This window comes from Arctopsyche grandis, chromosome 6 (genome assembly GCF_051622035.1).
Source record: "Arctopsyche grandis isolate Sample6627 chromosome 6, ASM5162203v2, whole genome shotgun sequence".
Classification (NCBI taxonomy): Eukaryota; Metazoa; Arthropoda; class Insecta; order Trichoptera; family Hydropsychidae; genus Arctopsyche; species Arctopsyche grandis.
Window position 1 is genome coordinate 27,732,479 of NC_135360.1, and position 27,993 is coordinate 27,760,471.

The 27,993-nt window shown below is 37.6% G+C and overlaps 2 protein-coding genes across 2 annotated transcripts in view; both read right to left on the reverse strand.

The window, feature by feature from the left end:
* The window catches only part of LOC143912509 (uncharacterized), a 90,650-nt gene extending 64,606 nt beyond the window's left edge, over positions 1-26,044 (reverse strand). The window contains exons 1-6 of the mRNA XM_077431787.1: positions 22,546-26,044; positions 19,379-19,422; positions 9,524-9,614; positions 8,302-8,310; positions 7,178-7,252; positions 3,778-3,997 (exon numbers count right to left, since the gene is read on the reverse strand). Of these exons, the coding sequence (XP_077287913.1) occupies positions 3,778-3,997; positions 7,178-7,252; positions 8,302-8,310; positions 9,524-9,614; positions 19,379-19,422; positions 22,546-26,001 (3,895 nt within the window). The 5' untranslated portion in view covers positions 26,002-26,044. The remainder of the gene's footprint in view (positions 1-3,777; positions 3,998-7,177; positions 7,253-8,301; positions 8,311-9,523; positions 9,615-19,378; positions 19,423-22,545) is intronic.
* A 55-nt stretch (positions 26,045-26,099) lies between these two features.
* LOC143912670 (uncharacterized) lies at positions 26,100-27,756 on the reverse strand. Its single transcript, XM_077431966.1, has 3 exons — positions 27,187-27,756; positions 26,175-27,150; positions 26,100-26,104 (listed from the first exon to the last, which is right to left on the reverse strand). Exons 1-3 carry the CDS (start codon positions 27,754-27,756, stop codon positions 26,100-26,102), a joined length of 1,551 nt encoding a protein of 516 aa, XP_077288092.1.
* Between the last annotated feature and the right edge of the window lie 237 nt (positions 27,757-27,993).

The following is a 27,993-nucleotide window of genomic DNA, read 5'->3' on the forward strand; positions in this document are numbered from 1 at the left end:
ATGCATTATTTAAATAGAAAGTTGTGTATTTCCAATAAAAATTTCTTGCAGAGGTGTAAATTTTTCTACATTTATCTCTTATACGGCACTATTTCTAAGAGCTGCGTTCGTTTTCAATGCATCCGTCTCATTTCTTATTGCAAACATTCTTAACCGGAATATTCAGTTCGTTGAAAAGCATAAATGTGACTTTATATGTACGTAAGTTTAGCTATAAATTCTTCATTCAACAAAGACAGATTTTCATTCTTGCAGGATCTGCTTTACTTCATTCTTTAGTTCAACAAGGCGTTAAAGAATCCTTTCTGTAAATAGTCACCTCATTTTTTCATGGATATGGAGATGGTGGTGAGTCCATATTGAAATTCATTGGTTAACTAAGAATTTCCATTATGATTTACCTCGGTAGAAAGCTTTCGACTTGAAAATCACTGGTCTACTACACTCTAAATTTTCTTGCGATTTTTTCGCTTTAAAAACATTATATATGAAATGCTTACATCTCAAAGACGGGGGCGGATATAATTAAAAGCTCCATTCAAAGGTGAAAATTTTGATATGTCTGGACGTGAAGGGCGGTGTGTGAAGGCCGGGAGAAGCGGAAAACACGGAAATAACGCTGTTTACATGCGAGCTTTTCTGACCGGAACGGAAAAGTCAAAGAAAAATGCGCGTAATATTTAATACGAGAGCTTAGGCGAGCCTTCAGGTCGTGTGGCGTTTGCCCTGCAAGGATTACACCTTACCGAAGGGACGGGGAGGGGTAGGAAAATTCTCTAGCGACGGAATTTCCCAGCCCCCGAGTAAATAAAATGTTGTTTTTTTATAAGATTACAGAAATTGTGTTTTGGACGAATTTTGCGCGCTCGCAGCGCAAACAAAAATCTCGCACAGGACTCGGCGAAAATCGTGCATAAAGGACACGCTCTTTGTTACGCTTGCTCGTCCTATCTTTCTGTACCCGCTCCCCTCTGGGGAATATCCTTAGCCGACAGTAAAAAACAGGCAATTAGCTTTTTTTCTTAACGCGTGTCTTCTCAGTTCCTTCAGCGATGTGTTATCGTCTCGTTTATAGGATTTTTTTCCCTTTAAAAACAGTCTTGCGCAACCGGGTAAACATTTATGTAAATGGAACTGACACACAGTAATCTGATACACAATTACTTATTTTTGTTGCATGTCTCAAAGTAATAGCAATTAGTTCACGTTGCTTCGTTATAGGTCAAGGCGATGTGAGAAGATCTTATTTTGTAGCTACTATGTCAGTAGAATGAAAAAATCCTTCAACTTACACAAGAACTTTGCTAAATACCTGCAATTTTAGAATAGTATCAATGTATATAACCGTAAATAAAGGTTGAAGCTACAATATTTAAATCACATTTTTATATGTATACGTAAGTCAAATTACACTGGTAAGTAAAAAGCCTATAACAAAAATGACTAAATAAATAGTATCGTAGCTGGCTTTATTTATATATATGTAGGTATGTACGTTTGATTTAAATTATAAAAAATCTGAATCTCAATCTGTTTAAACTCTTAGTTTTGTCAAAAATGACAAAGATGACTAAATACATAGTATCGTAGCTGGCTTTATTTATATAAAGGTATGTGCGTTTGATTTAAATTATACAAAATCTGAATCTCAGTCTGATTCAACTCTTGGTTTTTAATAGAAAAGTTGTTTATTTTTAATATATATCTACATGTGATATGCTTAAATATGTTTATTAGCTATACTTATGTCAGCTTTCGAGGAGACGGTAAAAATGCTTTCGGAGAACTTCCATTTATATTTATGTATTTATTTTTTGTACGTGGAACACATATGTTATTATAAATAATGTATGAAATTTAAAAAATAAATATGCATATCTGAGATGTGTAATTTTTTACAAGAGGCTTGTTGAGAATATATCTGGCTGGAATTTTGGCTGTAGAAATTTTTATACCGACGATGCTTTATTATGAAAATAATTTTGTGGATTATTTTCATATACATATAGTAAAATATTATCGAGGGGCTTCTAAAAGTGTTTCTAGAAGAGAAGTTCTTAGTCAGTTTAAGGAAAAGTTAAGATATAATATTACAGTTAAATACGATAGGTATAATATACATAGTATAAGTAAGGGAAAACAACAACGTAGATGTAGCACAACACTCAGTTCTAAAATATATTCACGAATTGTTTAACTACGATTGAATACACACAATTTGTTCTACGTATATATATATATATATATATATATATATATATATATATATATATATATATATATATATATATATATATATATAATCTAGCGTAAAATACCTACAAATATATCAAAGAGTAAATCAATTTAAACAGTTTATTCAACGAACATGTAGTAACGATAGTTTCAGAAGAAATACAAAATATACATGTATGCACGTAGTTAATTTATACATCGATGTACCGAATTGTATTGGAGGGTCACACTGAAAGCTTACACTATTATATGTAAATATAATAAAATGAATGAAGTTCGTGTATGAAAATAACTTTTCACAGCGGTGGAAATGAATATTTGATTGGTATAATAATATAAATAAATTTGTGATGCAAATGGCGTGTTTTTTTTTATCGATACGAGTAAAATTACAGTTGTTACAGAAAATGCATGAGTTGTATTCGAGAAATATTGATGTTTATTCATGTATATTGTACGTATTATCTGCGTACAAAATTTGAATGTTTCAGGATCGGTACATTTAGTTGTGCTAATGGAAATTGTAATTTATGTTGACAGCGTGCACGTAATCGACTATTTTTGTGTGAGGTTTTTGTTATAAGTATATTTATTTTGTTAGTATTGGATAGTATTTTTTTTAGGTATGTTATTTTTGATTTTTTGTTCTAGATAAACATGTTCAGTCAAAGAATGAACGCTGAAAAAACCACATAATTTATACAGTGAAATATTTCATTAAATTACACGACAAAATGGCACGAGATTACATTTTATTTAAATGAAAATGAAATTAAAATGAAAATTAACATATTTTGTCGTGTAATTTATTATTATCATTTTTTAAGATTATTTACAAAAACAGAGCATACACACATACAAACAATTATCGAGCAGGGATTTTTATGCTTTACATCAAGAAACTGAAAGTTTTTGCATTCAACACATTTAGTGCACTTTGTGTTTGGTTTTGAATACGATGCATTTATTACACGAAAATGTAGGAAAACACGAATATTGTAGCGCAGTATAAATGTCAGAATTTTTTTGATGGCATTGTATAGTCGGATCATTAATATTTTTTGGATCATCATCAATAGGTCGAGTGAATTACAAATTTTGATAATATTATTTAAAAACAAAGAAAAAAAATTGTGTATAAATCCATTAAAACGACGAAGGAGTTAATACAAAATTAGATAAACTACAATAGGATTTTATAGAAATCTACTTAGAATTATACAAATCCAATGAAGTACATATAATATCATACTAAGCTTCAACATTCGTAGCTATCCTTACACTTAAACCGACATTTATTTCGGCAGGCCAAACTTTGATTACTTTAGCCGGCTCGAACGTCAAACACAAAATGTTTGTTTTTATTTCGTGTCGTCAAAGGGATCTGAAAGTATTTCATATTTACTTTGACATGCCTTGAAACTCGAGGATTTTCACAACATGACACGACACATTTTAGGAACAGAAGCTTCTTCATTCACACATCGCACACTGTTGAACATGCCCATTTAGAAAACAGAACAAAAATATAAAATTGCTCACTTTGCAGGCAGTCTGCGTTGAGCAGGTCCTTGCACTTCTCGTGGCACTTGACCCCACATTCTGTGCACCTGACTCCCTGCCTGGCGATTCCCCAAAGGAGACCCTCACACTCGTAGCAATATGTTGGTGAAGTTGCAGTCCACAGCACGAAGTTGTGAGGTGTTGTAGACGAGATGGGATAAATCAGCGCCTGCAGCGTCTTCTTGTACACGTGCATTTTCTAAATTCGAACACATATTGAGTTAAATTAAACGTCAAAGGTAACTCGAAGGAAAGTATTTTTTTTTCGATTCATAGGCGCCGATTTGATTTTTTCCAAATCAAAGGATTCGAAGTCCACGGGGGCGAAGCCCTAGGGATGGAAGCCATAGAGGGCGCAGGCGCCGAATTCTGGTATACATATAATTTCGAAAGAGACTTACTATATATGTTTGTTTGTTCGTGACAGTCAATTTAATAATAAAAACAAATGAGTATTCAAATAATTTTATATAAAATTTGTTTCTCTGCCCATTCATTGCAATGTAGTTATTAAATTTTAGAAATCAAGCTTTTATATATTAATAAAAAATAATCAAAGTTGAAAACAAAAGAAATTATTTGCATTTTAATTATAATAAAAACTGTCGAGGATTGAGTCACAGCGGCGAATGCCATTAGTTTATATAGCATATTTTTTTTTGGGAAGTTAAATATAAATACTTGAATTCTCGATCGTTACCAGATTATCGACGGAATCTCAAGTTATATGTACATATAATCAAATGTGTATTTAAGTATAATTTCTGAGTTTCTTGCTTGATTAGGGTTCAAAGGCTAGTATAGACTATGAATCTCGACGTTTATCTAATCTATAATTTGGAAAGAGACTTTGTATGTATCCTTGGTCGTCGTTTTCGTCGTTTTCGTCGTTTTCGTCCGTAGATCGGTGACGTCATCGAACACGTGATTCGATTTTTTTTTTTTCGATCCATGGGCGCCGATTTGTTTTTTTCGTTTCAATGGATTCACCCCCGCGGGGGCGCAAGGCGAGTAGCTTCATGGGGCCCCGCCAGGGGCGCCACAAGGGGCGCAGCCCCGTGGGGCCCCGGGGGGCCCAGCCTCATGGGGCGCAGCCCCATGGGGCTCAAAAGGGGGCGCCACGAGGGGCGCAGCCCCGTGGGGCCCCGGGGGGGCCCAGCCTCATGGGGCGCAGCCCCATGGGGCTCAAAAGGGGGCGCCACAAGGGGCGCAGCCCCGTGGGGCCCCGAAGGGGGCCCGGGGGGCCCAGCCTCATGGGGCGCAGCCCCATGGGGCTCAAAAGGGGGCGCCACAAGGGACGCAGCCCCGTGGGGCCCCGAAGGGGGCCCGGGGGGCCCAGCCTCATGGGGCGCAGCCCCATGGGGCTTAAAAGGGGGCGCCACAAGGGGCGCAGCCCCGTGGGGCCCCGTGGGGCCCCGTGGGGCCCCGAAGGGGGCCCGGGGGGCCCAGCCTCATGGGGCGCAGCCCCATGGGGCTCAAAAGGGGGCGCCACAAGGGACGCAGCCCCGTGGGGCCCCGAAGGGGGCCCGGGGGGCCCAGCCTCATGGGGCGCAGCCCCATGGGGCTCAAAAGGGGGCGCCACAAGGGATGCAGCCCCGTGGGGCCCCGAAGGGGGCCCGGGGGGCCCAGCCTCATGGGGCGCAGCCCCATGGGGCTCAAAAGGGGGCGCCACAAGGGGCGCAGCCCCGTGGGGCCCCGAATGGGGGCCCGGGGGGCCCAGCCTCATGGGGCGCAGCCCCATGGGGCTCAAAAGGGGGCGCCACAAGGGGCGCAGCCCCGTGGGGCCCCGAAGGGGGCCCGGGGGGCCCAGCCTCATGGGGCGCAAGCCCTAATAGGCATTAACTAAGGGGGGCGAAGCCCTAGACGGCAATTAATCATGAGGGCGCGGAGGGGCGAAGCCCTAAAAGGCAACTGATCATGGGGGCGAAGCCTTAGACGGCATTTAATCGTGGGGGCGCGGAGGGGCGAAGCCCTAAAAGGCATTAACTAAGGGGGGCGAAGCCCTAAACGGCAATTAATCTTGGGGGCGCGGGGGGCGAAGCCCTAAAAGGCATTAACTAGGGGGGGCGAAGCCCTAGACGGCATTTAATCATGGGGGTGCGGAGGGGCGAAGCCCTAAAAGGCATTAACTAAGGGGGGCGAAGCCCGAAACGGCAATTAATCTTGGGGGCGCGGGGGGCGAAGCCCTAAAAGGCATTAACTAGGGGGGGCGAAGCCCTAGACGGCATTTAATCATGGGGGTGCGGAGGGGCGAAGCCCTAAAAGGCATTAACTAAGGGGGGCGAAGCCCGAAACGGCAATTAATCTTGGGGGCGCGGGGGACGAAGCCCTAAAAGGCATTAACTAAGGGGGGCGAAGCCCTAGACGGCTTTGAATCATGGGGGCGCGGAGGGGCGAAGCCCTAAAAGGCAACTGATCATGGGGGCGAAGCCCTAAACGGCAATTGCTCATGGGGCGTGGAGGGGCGAAGCCCTAGAAGGCAAAGGCTCAGGGGGGTGCCGAGGGCGAAGCCCTAGAAGGCAAAAAAAAAAATTTTGATTTTTTTTTTTTGATTTTTTTTTGATTTTTTTTTTATTTTTTTTTTGATTTTTTTTTTTATTTTTTTTTATTTTTTTTTTTATTTTTTTTTTAAATTTTTAATTTTTTTTTTTTTTTTTAATTAAATTAGCTTAGTCATGTTTAAGCGGTTTATATTATAAACACTGAGCGAAGCCGGGTAATACAGCTAGTATAATATAATATAGCCACTGATGTAATAGTTATAGACTTTGACTGTTCGCGTCAAGTGTAACGGATAGTGATTATATGTATGACAAGTTAATCTACTGTATATTTTTAGTCTCGAAAATATAATCAGTTCACGTCTGAAATTGCTAATATTCAGTGTGGAGCGACCCATATACGAATATAGATGCACACATTGCATTAATAATGCATTTGTTTCGAGTGGGGTATCGGAAGAAATCAATACTAGACGAAAAGTGATCGTAAAGACCGAAATTCAATTCACAGATGATAAAATCTTACTGGAATAAAAAATAATACGGGTATTGAAGATATTAATTCTATTTTACGTATATGTATGTACTATGCCGAAAATGTTCTATGGCGTGCGAACACGAATCGATAACGATCTGGTAATGTACTTTTTTTCAGGCGAATGTTTTCTTATCAAAAAAATACTCAAAAGCATCCTTGATGGATGTATCGAATCAAAAATGTCATTTGAATACGCGTGGTATTCTGTGAATGATTTATAATCGGCGCGTGGAAAAGCGTCACGGTTCAATCAATCATCGAAGGGACTTAACCCCTTTCGTTGTTTTGCAAATCAAACGTTAAATTTAACACTGAAATATTGGGTCTAATTAACACTCACCAGCTCTTCGTCATTCAGGGTGGCCCTGGGCACTGCTGATGTTAAGCCTGCATTTCTCTTTGTGGCTGCCATTGTCTAAACACCAAAATATTATTCAAACATTAGAATTTATATATGTATAAAAACATCAGAAGAAGCTGCAGTCTGTCGTAATTTTATTTAATAGAAATTCAATATTATGGAAATATATTTGAAAACATTCGATGAATGTTGAGTACTTGTTTACTAATAAAATATTTTTCTTTCTACCTGAAATAATTTCATGCTTCGAATAATACTGATTGGAAGATAAAACTTTGAAGCAAAAGAAAAACACGTTCAGCAATAATAAAGTATTTTATATTTCGTTTCATTTCAGTCGAAACGAAACGAATCTCAAGCTTAAATATCCATTTCTATGCATAGTGAAATATAAATGAATAAGAGAATAACGAATGATCAAAACTCACCTTTCTACGTAGTTTATTTTAGCTTGTTTAACACATTTTATATTATCGAAATAAAATGAATAAAGGTTTCGAAATCACTAGAAGCATGTTTGCGTGTTCTTGTAAAGTGGAATATTTGATAAATATATAAATAAATAAATATTTTTTGAGGACATGTAAAATGTTCAAACGTTTTCACTAAACAGGGATAGGTGTAGCAAATTTGAAATAAAGAAGATAAATACACTTTGTATACATTTTGTATGCTCATGCTTTGTAGAATATGTGGTTTCAGATGAAATGGAAAGATCACAACGCATTTAAAATGTCCCCTGGGGATGCAAATACATTCGTTCATATCGCCAATCTTCAGAAATAAAAGCTTTACTGTCCTTTATGCACTTACAAAAATATGATGAATGTAATATTTATATAGCTTGAATGCAAATGAAATGTGAAAGAATGCGTTGTCATAAATTGTATATAAAAAAATTCGGCAGTTGAAATAAGCCGATGAAAATGTATGTAAATTGAAAGCTATTACTGAAAGCGTTCGTAAGGATCAAAAAATATAATTGAAAATTAGATTCAAAAGCACTTTTGTCTCAAGCGAATGAAATAATAATAATCATGATGTCAAACAAAATTCACGCTAACGAAGCTTAAAGATGAAAATAAGGAAGGAGATTTTTATACCTTGAGCACCTGTAGATCCATCCATGACAAATAAATGAAGAGAATAGAGATTGGATTAGTCAAAGCATTATTTTACTAAAACATTTAAATAATATTTATGTACGGGAGGGTAACAAGAACGTCGACAAAATACGGGTAAAATATTCAAGAGGCTTTTACAATTCAAACGATGAATTTCGGTTGAATTTAATCTTGGGGTTTGACGAAATTATGTATAATATTTATACATAAATATATGTACATTTACACGCCCACATACATACATTTCTTATGTAGACAATTTTAGATTAAGATATTCGACCGAAACCCAAAGTTTATTACACAACACACATATCTCATAAAAGGTTATTTGTTGAAAATAAAATTGGATATTTGTAGAAGGATGTGGACAGGGTATTTCATAATAAATAACATACTTTTTATTGCGTAAATAATTGTTTACGGAAAAATTACTTTTCTCACTGTCAAAATATTAGCCTTTCCGACCTCAATAAACACGTAAAAGTTTTGCTGAAAAATATTGTCCTCGGCATAATCCCAAACATAGATGGAAACTTTGCTCATAGTAATTATACAAAATGACAAATGCTCAAAGGATACGCGAGAGAAACCGCAACCGGAAAATATTTCACGTAATCCACACAGCCTTGTAGCCCAAATCTTCAAAAGGAAAATTTAAAATGGAAAGCGATGCAAAATTCAAGTTATTATTTAAATTTTTGAGCAATATCTAAATCGATCCTTCTTTTGTATAAATACGTACGTTTTTCATAAAAATTACTCGATGGTAAATCAAAACAAAACATGTTCAGGGTCATAAAAAAGTTTATTGTCTTAATGAAACAAACAAAACACATCATAATGAGGTTACACTGAAGGAAAAGTAGGGGAAGTTCTTTTCAAAATTAGAGACAATACTGAGAATGTATGGGTCGGGTGACATTAGCAAAAATATTTTGTCAAAAAAGACAATAGAAATATGATAAAGGAAAAACGAAGGACATTGATCTCACATATATAACAACACAATCAAAAATGAGACAACAAAACAACTAACACAATTGAATAGAGTCAAAGAGTATGTAATGCATGTTGATGTCTCCCGTAGGAAAGTATAATATTACCGTATTGATTTTACTTATCTTGTCGGTGGAAATTAACAAATGTTATTTTGACATTAATATATGTAGTTTAATTTTTATGTAAAATTAAATATTCTTACCAGCTCGGACACCAACGGTATGGATTTTCTTCTTGGCCGCATGTCAGGCATACTGTCAATATTACTGTAGAATGGATTATGTTCAGGACCTCTGAAATTAAATCAATAATAGACTCGTTAATATAATTCGGTTGCCATTTTGTTTTTAATTAAAAATTCTTAACAAAGATGAAAAAATATGTAAAGGTTTTTGTGCAAACCTACATTAAGTAATTGTAAGTGGCAGATGTTTTAATGGAATACGACAAAAGAGCAAGGGAAAAACAAGGAAATTAGGGTTAAAAGAACAAGACCTTTTAACATTTAATTAACTAAATTACGAGCGGAAACCGTACGCTTACAATTCTTTCTTTTTAAGTTCTGGGTAGGTAAGTAGGTGGGTAATCATCGTATTATACCTTCTTGGTTATGATTTTATTTTACAATGTTTTTCACGGTAACTTTCTAATTAAAAGCGGTGTAGAGTTTTTAAAAATGTTGGTTTGATATGATACTTTCAAAAAACAAAAAAATAATAAGCTGTCTATTTGTTATTTTTATAAAATGTATAATGTACCTACATATTATACGTATGTATTACATATACGTACACACAAAGAGCGTGAAATCCTAAGGACACGTGACAGAATTACAGATACTTTACAAAGAAAAAGACACGTGTATAATAATCCTAAGCATGTGTTTTTATTACAAAAGCAAAAAAAATACGAATATACAACATTTTGAACCATATTAAGTACACAAACAAAATGGAGCTCTTCGTGGAAAAATAATCGGTAAAAATGATTATTATGTTTTGCAAATTAAATGTAAAAGCAGCGTACTAAAATATATGTATGTATGTATATATGTATGTAAACTATATGTATGTATGTATGTAACTATATTATCATTTGACACTTCTAAAGACTTTAGTAATTTATTATAACTAAAACTTAATATTTTTTATTTCATTATTGCTATTTGACCAGTTTGATATATTAACGTACCTTTAAATAAAATCAACCCCAAAATTTCAACCCAGAAATTTCCGAGCGTTTTTTGGTTTCTATCTACTTCATAATGCTCTATAAAAAAATTAATATGAAATTGAGAAAACAAACTTTGTGGGCTGAAGAAACACAAAAATGTTCTAAAAAGCAGTATCGCGCAGATGCTTCTAGCTACATAGTTTTATCAACATAATAATCGGCTAAGTATTACTTAGAGTTTGATAAGGTGGAAATTTCCGTAATTTAGTTAATCCATAATTTGATTTTGCATGCAACTGCCTGCCTTCGTCGGTCAAAGTAACCGAGTCTATATAGTTTGCACTTGTTTAGGCAACACCGGGCATTTAATGAAGTGGAACACACGAGACGAGAGTGTGTGCATGGTGTTAGGATAGCTCCTTTGTTGATGCAAACTTACCCCCGAAACCTCTTTGGGGTGTTTCAGATAAATCTGCGCAGAGTGAGTGGTCGCAACGAAAATGCCCCAGGACGACCGCAAGTAGCAAAACCGCTCTGGGGCAAGAACTATTCCGGGAAACTTATCGACGTCCATGCATAAGGAATAGGGTCAAGCACTATACTAGTAGAATAGTACGTAGATCATGATGAATGGACTCATGTGAGGTGCTGTTCGAAATTCAAATTGAAAATTAACGAGAATATACGCGCACTGAAGAAATACTATGATGCAACATCTACCTAATAATAAAATATTTTTTTTGCTATAATAATTTATTTAATATATTTTGTATATTATTTATCCAAGTAGAATCGTTTCCGGGAAGTAAATTAGCTTAAGTTAAATTAATTAGGGGAAAGGCATGCCGTTTACATAAATACCTACATATTTTAAGAGCACCGATTACATCGTTGAAAGTTTAACTTTATAATAAACTAGCTGTATTACCCGGCTTCGCTCAGTGTTTATAATATAAACCGCTTAAACATGACTAAGCTAATTTAATTAAAAAAAAAAAAAAAATTTAAAAATTTAAAAAAAAAATAAAAAAAAAAATTAAAAAAAAATAAAAAAAAAAATAAAAAAAAAATCAAAAAAAAAATTTAAAAAAATCAAAAAAAAAAAATCAAAATTTTTTTTTTTGCCTTCTAGGGCTTCGCCCTCGGCACCCCCCTGAGCCTTTGCCTTCTAGGGCTTCGCCCCTCCACGCCCCATGAGCAATTGCCGTTTAGGGCTTCGCCCCCATGATCAGTTGCCTTTTAGGGCTTCGCCCCTCCGCGCCCCCATGATTCAAAGCCGTCTAGGGCTTCGCCCCCCTTAGTTAATGCCTTTTAGGGCTTCGCCCCCCGCGCCCCCAAGATTAATTGCCGTTTCGGGCTTCGCCCCCCTTAGTTAATGCCTTTTAGGGCTTCGCCCCTCCGCGCCCCCATGATTAAATGCCGTCTAAGGCTTCGCCCCCATGATCAGTTGCCTTTTAGGGCTTCGCCCCTCCGCGCCCCCATGATTCAAAGCCGTCTAGGGCTTCGCCCCCCTTAGTTAATGCCTTTTAGGGCTTCGCCCCCCGCGCCCCCAAGATTAATTGCCGTTTCGGGCTTCGCCCCCCTTAGTTAATGCCTTTTAGGGCTTCGCCCCTCCGCACCCCCATGATTAAATGCCGTCTAGGGCTTCGCCCCCCCTAGTTAATGCCTTTTAGGGCTTCGCCCCCGCGCCCCCAAGATTAATTGCCGTTTAGGGCTTCGCCCCCCTTAGTTAATGCCTTTTAGGGCTTCGCCCCTCCGCGCCCCCATGATTAAATGCCGTCTAAGGCTTCGCCCCCATGATCAGTTGCCTTTTAGGGCTTCGCCCCTCCGCGCCCCCATGATTCAAAGCCGTCTAGGGCTTCGCCCCCCTTAGTTAATGCCTTTTAGGGGTTCGCCCCCCGCGCCCCCAAGATTAATTGCCGTTTCGGGCTTCGCCCCCCTTAGTTAATGCCTTTTAGGGCTTCGCCCCTCCGCACCCCCATGATTAAATGCCGTCTAGGGCTTCGCCCCCCCTAGTTAATGCCTTTTAGGGCTTCGCCCCCGCGCCCCCAAGATTAATTGCCGTTTAGGGCTTCGCCCCCCTTAGTTAATGCCTTTTAGGGCTTCGCCCCCCGCGCCCCCAAGATTAATTGCCGTTTCGGGCTTCGCCCCCCTTAGTTAATGCCTTTTAGGGCTTCGCCCCTCCGCACCCCCATGATTAAATGCCGTCTAGGGCTTCGCCCCCCCTAGTTAATGCCTTTTAGGGCTTCGCCCCCGCGCCCCCAAGATTAATTGCCGTTTAGGGCTTCGCCCCCCTTAGTTAATGCCTTTTAGGGCTTCGCCCCTCCGCGCCCCCATGATTAAATGCCGTCTAAGGCTTCGCCCCCATGATCAGTTGCCTTTTAGGGCTTCGCCCCTCCGCGCCCCCATGATTCAAAGCCGTCTAGGGCTTCGCCCCCCTTAGTTAATGCCTTTTAGGGCTTCGCCCCCCGCGCCCCCAAGATTAATTGCCGTTTCGGGCTTCGCCCCCCTTAGTTAATGCCTTTTAGGGCTTCGCCCCTCCGCACCCCCATGATTAAATGCCGTCTAGGGCTTCGCCCCCCCTAATTAATGCCTTTTAGGGCTTCGCCCCCCGCGCCCCCAAGATTAATTGCCGTTTAGGGCTTCGCCCCCCTTAGTTAATGCCTTTTAGGGCTTCGCCCCTCCGCGCCCCCATGATTAAATGCCGTCTAAGGCTTCGCCCCCATGATCAGTTGCCTTTTAGGGCTTCGCCCCTCCGCGCCCCCATGATTAATTGCCGTCTAGGGCTTCGCCCCCCTTAGTTAATGCCTATTAGGGCTTGCGCCCCATGAGGCTGGGCCCCCCGGGGCCCCACGGGGCTGCGCCCCTTGTGGCGCCCCCTTTTGAGCCCCATGGGGCTGCGCCCCATGAGGCTGGGCCCCCCGGGCCCCCTTCGGGGCCCCACGGGGCTGCGTCCCTTGTGGCGCCCCCTTTTGAGCCCCATGGGGCTGCGCCCCATGAGGCTGGGACCCCCGGGCCCCCTTCGGGGCCCCACGGGGCTGCGCCCCTTGTGGCGCCCCATGGGGCTGCGCCCCATGAGGCTGGGCCCCCCCGGGGCCCCACGGGGCTGCGCCCCTCGTGGCGCCCCCTTTTGAGCCCCATGGGGCTGCGCCCCATGAGGCTGGGCCCCCCGGGCCCCCTTCGGGGCCCCACGGGGCTGCGCCCCTTGTGGCGCCCCCTTTTGAGCCCCATGGGGCTGCGCCCCATGAGGCTGGGGTCCCACGGGGCTGCGCCCCTTGTGGCGCCCCTGGCGGGGCCCCATGAAACTACTCACCTTGCGCCCCCGCGGGGGTGAATCCATTGAATCGAAAAAAAAAAATCGGCGCCCATGGATCGAAAAAAAAAAAAACGAATTACGTGTTCGATGACGTCACCGATCTACGGACGACGAAGAAGACGACGACGACGACGATGACCAAGGATACATACAAAGTCTCTTTCCAAATTATAGATTAGATAAATCGTTTTTAACGTAATAGACGATTCAAATACCTTGACTTATAATATTTCATTCAATTCAATATCGTCTTTAAGAGGGCTGGATACCCGAAACCTTAATTTTGTTGCCGTTCCTTTCTTCGATATATATACATATGTATATTGAGTGAATGCGACAATATATATCAAAATATATATTGAGTGAATGGGACAGTTGCGCCTCAACCAGATAATACCTATTTTAAATCGACAAAATCGAGGTTTCGTATTTTCCAGTTTTCTCCTCCGAAACTGGACCGATTTTAAAAAAAAATTCATCATCAGTATGAGAAACATATTTTCTATGTTTTAGTTTTCGTAATTTTTTAAAAATCAACCGTTAAATTAGCACACTGGACTATTTTCGTGGGTGTAAAAACGAGGCGATTTTATAGATGTTTGGTGGCTTCTACCTCCTATAAAAAAATGAAAAGATAGAAACATGCCTATGGTGTATATCCATAGCATATTACAAAATAATTTATCTGGTGCCATAATTGAGGAATGGAGAAGTGTAATACGTTTGTATGGACAAGGCAATGGTGTCCAGCCCTCTTAAATAAAAATAGTAAAAAAAGCAGCACATTTCAAAAATAATTCATCTTATGCAAAATCTGTATATACCTATACATATGTATTTTATCTTCTAGTTGTAATATATTTTGACTAGTTGGAATATATTCCATGTAACCTAGTACCAACTACCGTTATAGTTGAAGTGTACATATTTTTAGTTGCAGTATATTTTGACTAGTTGGAATATATTCCGTCTAACTCATGCAAGTTGATTCATATGGAAAACTATATTCCAACAGATCAAAATATTTTACAACTAAAAATGCATCTCAACTTTAAGTTGGTAGCATTTTAGATGAAGAGGTTAGATTTTCGTGAAAACATCACTCGACTGGTAAATTGAGTTTGAAAGTCACATTTTTGCTTTGAAAACATTCTCAAAGCTATTGTAATACGATACTCATTACCATAATTCGTAATATCTAGCAAATATTAACGTATTATTGGATTCTAAAACATTCGTAAAAACATCAGAACTGTCAAAACTCGACTGTCAAAGATATTATATTACATACAACTGGCGCAAATTATTGAAAGTGTATTTGCGCTTGTAGAGTTATAAATATATTACACTGAAAATACATTTCGACTGTAACATATACGCGAGGTACGAAACACGTTAGATTTGCAATGTAATTCTCAGTCTATTTTCTTGCAATGTTTCAGCGATGCGAATTAAAAACAACTAACTATACCGTCGGTTAAAAAGTGTTGCTTTAAAAATACATACTTTTGTAAATTTTCCCTCAAAAAGGAATCCTACAATTGCATTTATTTGGCGACAGTAAATAAATGCAATCAAATTACACTTTAGTACATTAATGTTATTTATATGTATAATATGAAAATTCTGACACATGCTTGCATTTTAAAGTGGTTCATAAATTTATATTTTGGCGAAAAAAAAAACTTTATCCGTTAACCTAATTTGTAGGTGAATATTAAATAAAAAAGTCACGCGAATCCAACATAAAACGAACGTACATATTGTGCAATAACGCACTAAAACTTTTTTTTGCGCTAAATACTGTAATTTACATTCAAATGTTGTACTGTAATTTTTTAGTGTTAAAAATGGATTTGATCAACTCTGAACACCATAACTGCAAGCGTGTTTCATAAATATATATAATACATATATCATATGAATGAATTTATCATATACATATGTGATATATTTATACACGTTATATCATATAAATACATAAGAATCATTACAAAATCGTGCAGAAACTTTATTTACGGTAGTGCAGATTACGTAGTACATAGGTATTTAAGTGTGATAGGCATTTCATTAGTTTAACTCCAAGCACTAAGTGTAGGAGGGCAAACTCAAAGCTAATAATACACGTTGTTTTACATGATTAGTTTAGGTCATTAAAGGCGTTCACGATGCTTGTATAAAGTAGGGGTTGTTTTATTTACTATTAATTATCCTTTACAGCACACGCACATTATAAATATTTGCATCCGAGCTCATTATTTTGTATGCTCAGTTCCGTAGCGCCAACAATTAGATACGCAAGCAATGTATTAAACACGAATAATTACCGATAAACTCTACTCGAGCAAGTATTTCAATGATATATAGCAAGTATACATATGTAGATTCCAGGAATGCTTGTTCTATTTTCACGATACCTTGTGCGTGCTCGAAGATGAGCAATCGCCGAATAGAGGGAGCGTCTCTGAACGAAGAAAGTATTCATTGAAGTGATAGATACGAATCATTTCCAGTGAATTCTACCCTAGTGGATATTTTGGAAGTATAAAGTACCCATTTGTTGATTTTGAGAAAGGTTGTTCTATTTTGAGCACACGTCTAGCTCGTTCAAAGATGAGCAGTCGATCCGAGAGGAGAGGGAGCGTCTCTGTCTGCGCATGTTGCTATTTTACAAAGCCGGTTCAGAATTTTGGCCCATATTGTGATATTCTTGCCCAATTCAGACACCACATTACGTATTCTTGAAACTTTGCATTGTGTCGAAGCAAAAGCTATAACATAAGCGCGTATAGGAGTGAGCTTCTAGATCGTAATGTGGAATATTTGGGAGCATTTGCGCGATATCGCAGCAACACTTGCGGACACGGAGAGAGAGAGGACATTCTATATGTAGTTTGAGATTTCAAAGTAAATATCGAAACTCTTGTATGGAGATTCGTACCCAGAGAGTGGGTTTAATCCGCCGTGTAAACAGAATAAACACAGCTGTATTTATGTCTCTGTGTGACTGTATAGCTGTACGTCTCACGGCTGTGTATTTATTGAGCCGATAAGCAGAAGAGACCTCGCCCTTATCCGAGCTACAGAATAGATTTGATGACACAATTGCTTAAGTTCGTTCGCCTAACTTGGATTAATCGATTTTGGACTATTTCACTGTGGGTATGATATCAGCAATGTGGGCATGGGAATGGCTTACTTACAAACTGTAGGGCATTTTTTACTTTATCTTCTCTATTCGTGAAGAGATTTGTCTTGCAGACAATTCACCAAACTAGTTTGTAACAATTCCTCCGTCGTAACGGTATCTTAGAGACTAGCAACTTGTCTGCCGACAGATAAAGGATTCACAAAATAATACTAGTTAAAACTTCGCTATGATTGTTATGGTCGACGGACATTTGGCCGAATGAAATTTTTAATTGTTTAAATTATATTTAATATTTCTATTTAGTAAATAGTAGAAGACGCTTAAGGCACTTAATGACCATTATTTTTTACGAGTTTCTTACGATACGGAACTTTTCACGTCTTTTTCAATTTAAGTTGTTTCTAAATTCAAAAATTCGCTGCTTTTTATGTGCCCTAGCCCAGTGATGCTCAAACTTTTTCGTGCCGCGGACCGGTAAATATCGCTTGGTATTATTCTATTTTTCATCATCATCATTACCATTCACAGTCATTCGCCATCCAATGTTGATTAGAAGTAAATAAGAACAATTTAAATTTTCAATGGGCCAAATGTCCTTTCGGCCAAAAGTCCGCTCACAGATTTTACTGTCTTTCAAACTATTTATTTACAAAATGATCTCAAAATCACATTTGATTTTAAAAATCGTTGCTAGGCAAAAGATTCTCTATCAAAAGAAATGTCTCTATTACATACATAGGCAGTATAGGTCTTTTCTAGATACATGACATAAATTTACATATCTGTCGACAAATCTCTACCCGAGTGCCCACATTTAGAATTGTCATTTTTACAAAAGCAATTTTCAAAGGTAAAGGCATTTAAAAAGTATGTCAAGTATTGCCCTATATAAAGGCAAGGACAATGTGTCTCTTACGATTACGAGGAAGTATCATTGTAAAGCCCTTTTTCTGTTATAATGCCGTGAATTTATATGTACATTGGATTGGTATAATATTATTTTACAATATTCAAAATACTTCGATAATGTGGTGATTGAATTACAATTAATATTGTGTTGTGGTAAAAAATAGGCATACATTTAAGTTAATGATTTGGCGATAAAAATTTATATTGAACCCAATTTTAAACCCGGCTTTAAATATTTTAAAAATATAATAAAATAAAATAAAATAAAATTTAAATATTTAAAGCAGACGAATATATGACATTTTCATAATATTTATGTTTTGATTTCTTGTAAATGGAATATAGTAATAGTTATATCAAAATTTCATTTAAATGCCGTATTAAATTGAATATTAGAGAAACTTAGTAATGTAAAATACATATATAAGGTATTATCTTTGTAAATGTGATCATATGGTAAGTGAAAGAAAATGTTCTATGAATTTAAAATTAGATAAAAACATTTGCTTTTGTGATAAATATAAAACGTTTTAAGAAACTGACGTACGTTTTGAATTTATGTAAATTTATTCGATTATGTTAAAACATCGTATGCAATTTTCAATAGGGGGAAAAATATACGTGTTGAAGTTTTGCCGATATAAATAATATCGAAAGTTGAGACCCTGTGACCCGATTCAGGTGGTTCATATTCGCGAACAAAAGCTCTTGCATCGGAGGTTTAGCGGTATTATTGCGAAAGTTTTCGGATGATTGTACAGCGGTGAAAATAATCCTTTGTAAAAAAATATACACATACAAGGAAAACTTACCAACTCGTTATTAGAATTTTTGGTTGCCTCTAAAACTCGCTAAAATAATGGTGGATTATTTTGTTTCACTCGCTTTCCGAATCTATACAAGCTTGAAATTTAATACGAAAAATTCGATTCATTTCGATTCGTTTATTTGTATATAATATGTTAATATAATTGGAATGATGCGGATATTATTTGTTCTGAGAAATAAGAATCATAATATTTTGATTAGAAATATGATATTTTGATTGAATTGAATTGAAAAATTGGAATCACAATACTTAGAATTCGTAAATTATCTTTATTGGATGTTATAAAATAGTAGGTAATACATAAACTTCAAAGATAATTCGATCGATCATTTAATCGTAATCAAAATTTAAATATTGATATTTAATTATGTGCATATGAACTATTTTTACGATATTGTATGGACTATAGTTAATTAGTCAGTAACTTTAAATACTTCTGGACAGTAATTATAAGGAATTTTATAGAATGGGCATTTTGATGAATCCAATAAAGATATTTACTGACTAAACTATTAAATTAGCTGCTCAAAATATGTATGTATATATGTATATGTATGTAGGCATTGAATATTTTATTTTAAATTTGACTATTTACTAATTTAAATTTGACTATTAACTATTAACTAACCAAAAACTTAGTTTAAGGCTTAAGCTTTAAATAAAATATTGTTTTACATACCCACTGGGTCTTCCTCCAGCATCTCCACCACCAGAAGTACCATTCTTAAAAAAAAAAAACAAACAAAACAAAAATTAGTATACATAATATAAAAAATAAATAAAAAAAAACATGTTTTCGTAGACTTTTTCATGAGATACAATTCAGTATATTTTCATACAAACATATTACAAGTACATAAAGTTCATATCATATGTTAATAATTTGAATTGTATATTTAAATATTAACTAGCTTTAATTGAATTCAATTAATTAATTAAACTGGTCACCTCATGAAAAATTCTATATGAAACATAAAAAACAAAACAAAATTTAAAAATAATAAAAAAACGATTTATTGTTTCTCATCATTGCTTACAATTGACATCGTATCACATCAAAAGCGCTAATACACAATTTGTAAAAGATTCGAGGGTGAATCATAACATTCGAGTACAAAAACAAAAACAATCACAAAAGCCTTTGCAAGTCCTAAGGACTCATAATGTACAACATACGTTACATAATATAATAATAATAATCATAATAATGTGTTAACATTTTAACCTATATTAATAACCATAATTATAATTCAGTTAATTATATTTTGCAAGGAAGCAAGTATAATATAATGTAATATAGTTCCGTTCTTATTTAGTGTAAAGATAATGATTAATTTTCATATTGCGAGTATTATGTACATATAATACCCATCAAAATTCGTAACATTGTGAGGTACACAAAAAGATAAAAAGCTTACAGAACAATTTAAAATCAATTTGTAAAATATTTGAGATCCATATTAGCGTGTGTATTAATTATATCTATGTAATAATATATTTTTAATTATTGCTCAAAGTAATGCATTTCACAAGCCCTTATATATTCATTCTGAATTAGACGTACCTTTTTAAATACTTACGATAATATTTTAATACTGATTTTATTTTATTGTACTATAAAATAGTTCAAAATTGTATATATTTATTAATGTATAATTGCAAAATGAATCACCCAATTTCGGTGCGTTTACACACTTGTAATTGTTAAACCATTTTATACCCGTAATTATATAATATAATACATTGTTTAATATAAGCGAAAATTTTGTGCCTGAAAGTTTTTGAATATACATTTTTTGTTGGAGAAAATCTTGTGTATTTATTAATGTATAAATATATAAAACTGGTACATTTTGTATATTATGTGTACAAATACAATTTTATCAGTATATATGTATGTATTACATAACAGAGTTTAAGTTACGTTAATGAAATGAATGAGTAGTTTTTTTTTATATCTTACAGGCAAATTGAATATATTTATATTATAATTATATTTCAAAGCATCGCGTGATTTTTCTATTTCTCAAAAGTGCATTTTAATATAATGTTACATACATATGTATATATTATAATTATTCCAAGGAGATACTCGTTAATCCTATTCAGTACTAATACACTAATCTAAATGACAGTTGACGCTGTTACCGTGTACTTCGTTAGGTAGTCGGAAATACATACGTTTAGGCATATCAGGTAGGGGTTGTCTATTAATTAATATAAATATTTTAATCGACGATATTAGGAATAAGAATTCATTATAAGTTTCGTATGGTAATAAGGATAAACCAGGTAAAATGGTTCGTAAAGATTAAGTCTTTGGGTTTTCATCTTGACATAGATTGTCATTTCAGTGTGCGCTGAATATCTTTCGAATCGATATTCCACTAACCACTCTTTTGAATATACTTTGACAAGGGTATGAAAAACGTCATATGACACTGTTTACATATTATTATTATTATTATGGAATATTTTCCTTTCATATATAAATTTCATTTGGAAAATACGACGTAAGCATACAGCATATACAAAATCTCTCGAGACTAGGCAATAAGGTAACAATCACCCTAAATATAATATAATATTACTAAACATAAAACGGGAACACTCTTTATATAATTTAAATGTATATATATATAATATAATTAGGTCAGCAAGAATGCAGTATATTGTATGATGAAAATACCTTAAGCGTTTCTTGTTTTTATATGAAAAATGGACGTTGGAGTTTAGCACTCGTTCCTTATATTTCCCTCGAGCGCAATTTAGCTTTTCTCGGTGATAAGCTTTAACCACCATAAAGAATATTGGAAATTCAATCGGTTCAAACCTCAGATTGTATAGGTAATTACGCTGAAAATTTTCACCATACTTCTTGTTTATTCTTTTTAATGTGTGTGAAAAAACAGTGGGTCGTAAACGACGTTCTATGTACTATATTCATTTAGTAATTGACGTTCAGAAGTGAATACACCAACAAATATTATTGTCCCTAAGTAAAATGTCGACTCAAAAAAGACCAAAATATTCATAGAAAAGAATGCAAAGTAGCATTGTAGATAAATATAATTATACGACTACCATGGTAAAACCTTCGGGTTCAAACTCGAATTTAATCTATTTAAAAAGTTCGTTGGAGAATATTCATCATTAGTAAATTTCATTACACAAGTAAAATAAAATAACATTGTTAAAGCACCATCTATCACACTACAACTACATAACATTTTCAAATTTTTACTACTTTTTTTTTAAATTTTTTTTTGTTTACTCAACAGAAACTGAGCTTCACTTACGACTAAAAATATCCCATTAAGGTTAAACAATTAACTTACACAATAATACCTAGGCTGATTTTGATGACAATTCATGAGTAAATAAGTGTGTATATTATATTTAAATGTGTAAATAAATTTTGTCGATAGTATGTTCGTGATATGAAGGTGCTCGTGATATGTTTTGTATGGAAGCTGATTTATTTTTTGGTTCGCGCTCATCGGAAGATTCATATGGATGGATTATGGAATTTTAATGTTTGAAATTTGATTATAAAAAATATATATATGTATATGAATTAAGATTGTATGTTTAGCAATATTTAGCATTTTTTAAAGTTAAATTCGACCAAATATAAAATAAAATTTAAATATATGTATGTATTTAATACATTTGAATGTATGTGTATGATGATGTATGGATTCATAAGCGATTTGACGTATCTTATCAAGCTACCTTTGACGTAGGTTAAATTTACATAAGAATAACATTAACCTTATAGTATATTTAGCTCTTAACCTTAATCTCATACAATTTTTGCATAATGTAACTTACACTAGTACTAACTTTGTCTTTATCGGCAGCTGCTGCTTGTGCTGTCTCTTGATTGTTCTTTTCTTCGGCCTTCCGTTCCTTCAGAGTTTTCAACAGCTTCCATTTACTGGCAAGTGGGCCGTCCTTTTGAGAGGGTGGTGAAGTGGGCTCTGTTGGAAGTGGTTCCGAGACAGGAATGGGCTCCTCTTCTAGCTCCTCCGCGCTCTGTTCTCCAGGACTATCAGGACCCGAAGTTTCACCGGACGATTGTTCACCGTCGTCGCCTTTTTCAGATTCTTCTATGTCACTTTCCTCTTTGTCGATCTGCATAGGTGGTGTTGTCTTTTGTTCTTCCACCACCTCTTCAGAATCCTTCCAGCCTTGATAATCAGTCACTCTAGCAAATGCTGAATAAGCTGACGATTTCTGTGCTGTCAAAGGACTTTGATTCCTCTCTGTCCTACGTCTTGGCGGTGCAATCATTTCCTTCTTGATTTCACCTGTATCAACAGGTTTAGTTAACATTTTAAGTTCTCTTAAAACGTACGACATCTTTTCTTTAATATCTACATTAGGTTCTAGTGAAGGTGATTCTTGTTCATATTCAGGCTCTTCAGTTAGCGGTTCGTTTCTATCTGTCTCCAACAAAGATTGTCGTTCCATTTCTTCCAATTTACGCAATTCATAGCAGTACCATTCGTCTTCGGAATCAATACTATCTTCAGTGCTTTGACGCCTAGACGATACCCTAGATCCACTTCTCCAAGAATGTGTACTTCTATTATCATCATCTTCATGCCTCGAATATGGGACGTCTAAGCTTTGTTGATGTCGAGGCATGAATCTATTCGAATGACTTCTTATACTTTGAGTAGATGGACTACCTTCGGGTATCGGGTGAGGTTCTTCGACTGAAATTGAACTGACAATCTCCGGAGGTGATATTTTCTTTTCAACCTTCGGTTTAACTACAACGGGTTCCTTAATTGCCTCTTCTCGTTCGTCGAACGTTTCCAAGTCTTCAGGTTTCACTACCGGTTCGTCGAGACAAATTTGATCATCAGAAATAGACGAGGATTGCCTCAGTCTGTATTTTCCCAAAGCTCTAGACACGGCGAACTCCATCGAACCACCACTTATACCGTAAGACTTATTTTCTCCTCCCGACTCGTCGGAGCCTGTACCTCGTTTGACGTCTCCTACAGTGGGAAAAATAGAGGATGATCCGCTTTGACTACCGGAGCTTTTATTACCTTCTTCTTCATATGGAGCGTTGTCAGACAGATCCGTTTCTGGTTCAGTTTTATGACCGTCTGATAGCTGGTCTCTATCTTTCGAATGCCTTTTCTGAACCTGTGCAAATAATGGATGTGTAGGAGGTGAGGTTTCCTGAGAACTCTGCGGTGGAGATTCACGTTTTTGCTGTTGTTGATATTGTTGCTGTTGATGTTGTTGTTGTTGTTGTTGTTGTTGTTGTTGTTGTTGTTGTTGTTGCTGTTGTTGTTGTTGTTGTTGTAGTTGCTGTTGATGTAGTTGTTGTTGTTGATGATGTTGCTGTTGCTGTTGTTGTTGTTGTTCCGTGTATTGTGCTTGTTGCTGGCTTTGAGATGGCATCAATTCAAACGTGGGCTGTGCATTAGACTGAGGCTGAAGTTTGGGATAGTGCTGATTCATTTGTTGCAGTTGAAGCTGTTGAACTTTTTGTTGTTGGTCCATTTTTTCTTGTTGGCCTAACCTCCTTTGCTTTTTACTGGATGCAATTCTTGCAAACATATTGTTGTCTAGTGGAGTATCGGAAAACATCGAATCGCTGTCTTCGTATTGAGCACTCGATCTTCCGCTAGACCACTCAGTCTCTGAGGTTTCTGGGTCAGACAGGGATTGGTGGCTTGTGTGCGTTTTCCGTTTTGCTTTTTGTAAAATTCCCGACATCGTAGCAACTAATGGATACTTCTTCTTTTTTCTCGGAAGAGGACCACTACCGCGTCCTCGAGAGGATTTTAAGTCTCGTTCGTTCTCAACTTCATCTCGTTCAACACCTGCTGGAAGCGAATTTGATCGATTTCTCTTAGTTAGATGTAAATCTGGCAGCCAACTACTGACAGAACTCATCGCCGATTTTAACGATCCTCTTTTGGGTTTCTTAACTAATTTATCTTGAGCTTTACTAGTCTTTAAATCGGACGATATAGAAACGTATCCAGAATGAGATACTAAAAGACCGCTCGCATCGTAGCATTGATCTCCAGAAGGTTGCCTCATCGCCATTTGTTGCTCTCTCATATTTCTATTTCTAACGTCTTGTTCGTAACCCGGTTGGGAATACTCTCTCGGTTGCCAATGCCTATGATTTTGCTCTTCCCTTTTTCTCATTTCGTGCTCCTGAAACATTTGAGCGTTCTGGTATATAGGTTGATTGTTATTTTGCTGCTCATATTCTCTTTGTTGCTGTCTAAAATATTCTTGTTGAAGTTGATTTTGATACTTTCTCGCTTCGACATTTACGGGCACATGTTGCGACGTCATACTAGCAGTAGTATCCATCGAGCTTGAAGTAGAATCGTGCGGTAAAAAGCCAGAATCTGGAGCCAACCAAGCTGCTGGGTCATTATAATCAGCTCTGGGCAAACCGAAATTTGTATCGTATCTAGCAGACGTTGGATAATACGACAAAGCATCCGTTATATTACCGGAAGGAAACATCGTTCGATACATAGCATTTCTATAGCCTTCATGATTCGAAACACCATCACTAGGCATTGCACCAACCGACACACCTCTAGTTAATGCCTTTTTCGAAGATGAAGACGATCCGTGTACTACAGTTTGAGCTTTATAATTAGGCTCAGGTGGATACCTATGCGGTGAAACTTGCGGAACGTGTGCGTTTTCATTGTATGTTTCAATTACATCCGGGTAGTTTTGTGCAATGTTTGAAGTACTCGACGTGTATACTGAAGTGAAATTTTGCTCTCGATTACTTCCGGCCACTGAGTAAATTGCAGGTTGTTCCGGACGATAAAGATAGTCTCCGTAAACTGAGGAACTCTGTTGCTGTTGCTGTTGTTGTTGTTGTATTTGTTGTTGTTGTAGTTGTTGTTGTTGTTGTTGTTGTTGTTGTTGTTGTTGGTGGTGATGATGATGTAATTGTTGTTGGTCTGGCATAACTATTGCATTTATATCTATTTCGCCATTAGCACTCAAGCTTGATAAGTATTGATTGTAAGCTTCTAATCCGATAGGAATATTTTGAGGTGATTTAACCGTCGTAAATGCTGATGGATGATGATTACTCTGTATATTTTGGTTTGATTGTATTCTTTTCGGTAGGTATGAATCTGTGTCGCTTTCTACGTATCGTTTTGGATCTGCGTATGTTATTGAAGCATTTTGTGCTATGCTTGGAGATGCGTTTTGGTGCCGTTGTGGAGGAGTTTTGTTTGTTCGTGGTGAGCTTGGACTCTTTTCTAAGCTCGACCAACCACTCATTGATGAAAGCCCCGAATCTGACTTTGCCGCTACTATGTTTGTCGTGTCCTTTTTGGCGTGTCTTGGAGATGACTTTGGGGATTTGGGTGAACGTGGACTTAATCTGCCGTGGTCATGTTGTGCCACCAAAGTAGACGATTGGCTAACCGTCGCTAGGAAGACTGGTGAGGGACCTCGATTTGGTCCAGGTATAAGCGTACTCTCTGGCATAAGGAAAGTTTCACCTCCATCTTGAGGGGCAGGAGGTGGTGGACTCGGCGACGGAGATGAGTTACTTCTACCTTCGACGAGTTGAATATTTAACTTGTTGTTCGATCCTAGGTATCCGTCTTGCCTGGTACGAACGCTGTGCACTGATAGTGTCGGTGAGCTGGGTTTTGCGGGTACTCGCATTAGTGATTCAGCGGCGATGTTTGAACTCGACGAGTAATTAGTTGAAAACATTTTATTGTACTCTGAAGAATCACCGTAAGAGAAGGAGCCATCGTATCGATCTCTCGAGTGTGCGCCAGGAGATTTAGGGGGTTTCGTATTTGACTCAGCATTGGCTACCGCCGAACTGTAAGCCAACCTTCCCGTTACTGTCGTGTAGGGTTCGGTCGTGACAGATTTATCCACGAGGTATTTATGTCTCGGAGAAGTTACACTAGGAGATCTAAACCCTCCGGCCATGGCATCTGCGACTTCCTTATCAGTGCTGATCGTGCTATCGGCTATCGACACCCTGGAACCTGATCGATTTGATGCTGCGTTCGGAACTGTCGTAGGTATACCGCTAGCTGCTAGTAACATAAGCTCTTCAATTCCTCTTGGACCACTGCTAAAGCTCCAATTTTCGGAATCTGCGTAAATTTGTCGAAGTTGTTCATCGATTATGTTACTGTCTTCGGCTAAAGTGCGCGCTTCGATTTCATTCTCAGCGTGGTCGTGTTTCGTATGCTGCGGACTGATCAGTCTGCTTTGCAGCTCTTTAAGATCCTTAGAATCTTTTTGTAATTTGCAAGTCAACCTATCTAATTCATGTAATTTTTCTATAGCTATTTGGTCTATTGAGCTAAGCCTAGAGAGTTGCGCCAAATCTTGTTCGCTGACGCAAGGAGAGTTTCCCCTGTAATCCTTGTAGTCCATAGCGCTGAATACTTCTTGTCGCTCGTCCTCTAAAGCTTGTTCCATAAGCTCGCGCACTTCATCTTTAACTGTGTTTGGATCTTCGGTATCTTCTGGGTCTTCCCATATCATGTCGAGCTGCGAGGGAGGTCGCGACGCATCGTTACATACTAAGTCTTCGCGATAAGCACGATTGAGGCTTTGGTAGAAGGCCTCGTCGGAATCAGGTACAGGGAGTTGTAAGTCTGCCGCGTCTACGTCCAGATCGACAATCATGCGAGATGATGTCACCGGTTCCACACCCTCTTCCAATCCGTCCTCGACAGTGCCGTTGCCGAGGATCTCTCTGATGACTTCCAGTTGGCCCAAACGACCTGCAGGTACACCCCTATCGGTCGTGTAGAAGTCGAGCAGATGGGCTATGACACCTTGTTGCTCACAGAGCAACCCTTCCAAGCGCTCCAACCGTTCCCACATCTTGATGTATTCTTGGGAGAGCAGGTCCAAGGCACGCCACGCGTACTTGAGCTCGGTCTCAAGGATGTTGAGCCTTGTACCAAGTCTTTCCATGTAGTCGCTGATGATGTAGTCAGTCTGGCCCTCGTAGGCCCCGGGGAGGGCCACAACCCCTGAGCCCTCACCCTCCATCTGCCCCGGCCCCTCCATCACATACCCGAAGCTCGTTATCTCTACACGAAGCTTTATATTTATATAGGCTCGGTACTGAGGATCAGTACCACACACTACGGCCTACTTTTTTAAATTATTTTTAGCACGGATTAATTCACAGAATTAAAATGCTTACATTTTTGACAGTCACGAACGTTAACATTCATTTTTTATTTATTTTTGATTTAACTATGAGTTCAAATAAAATAAATACAT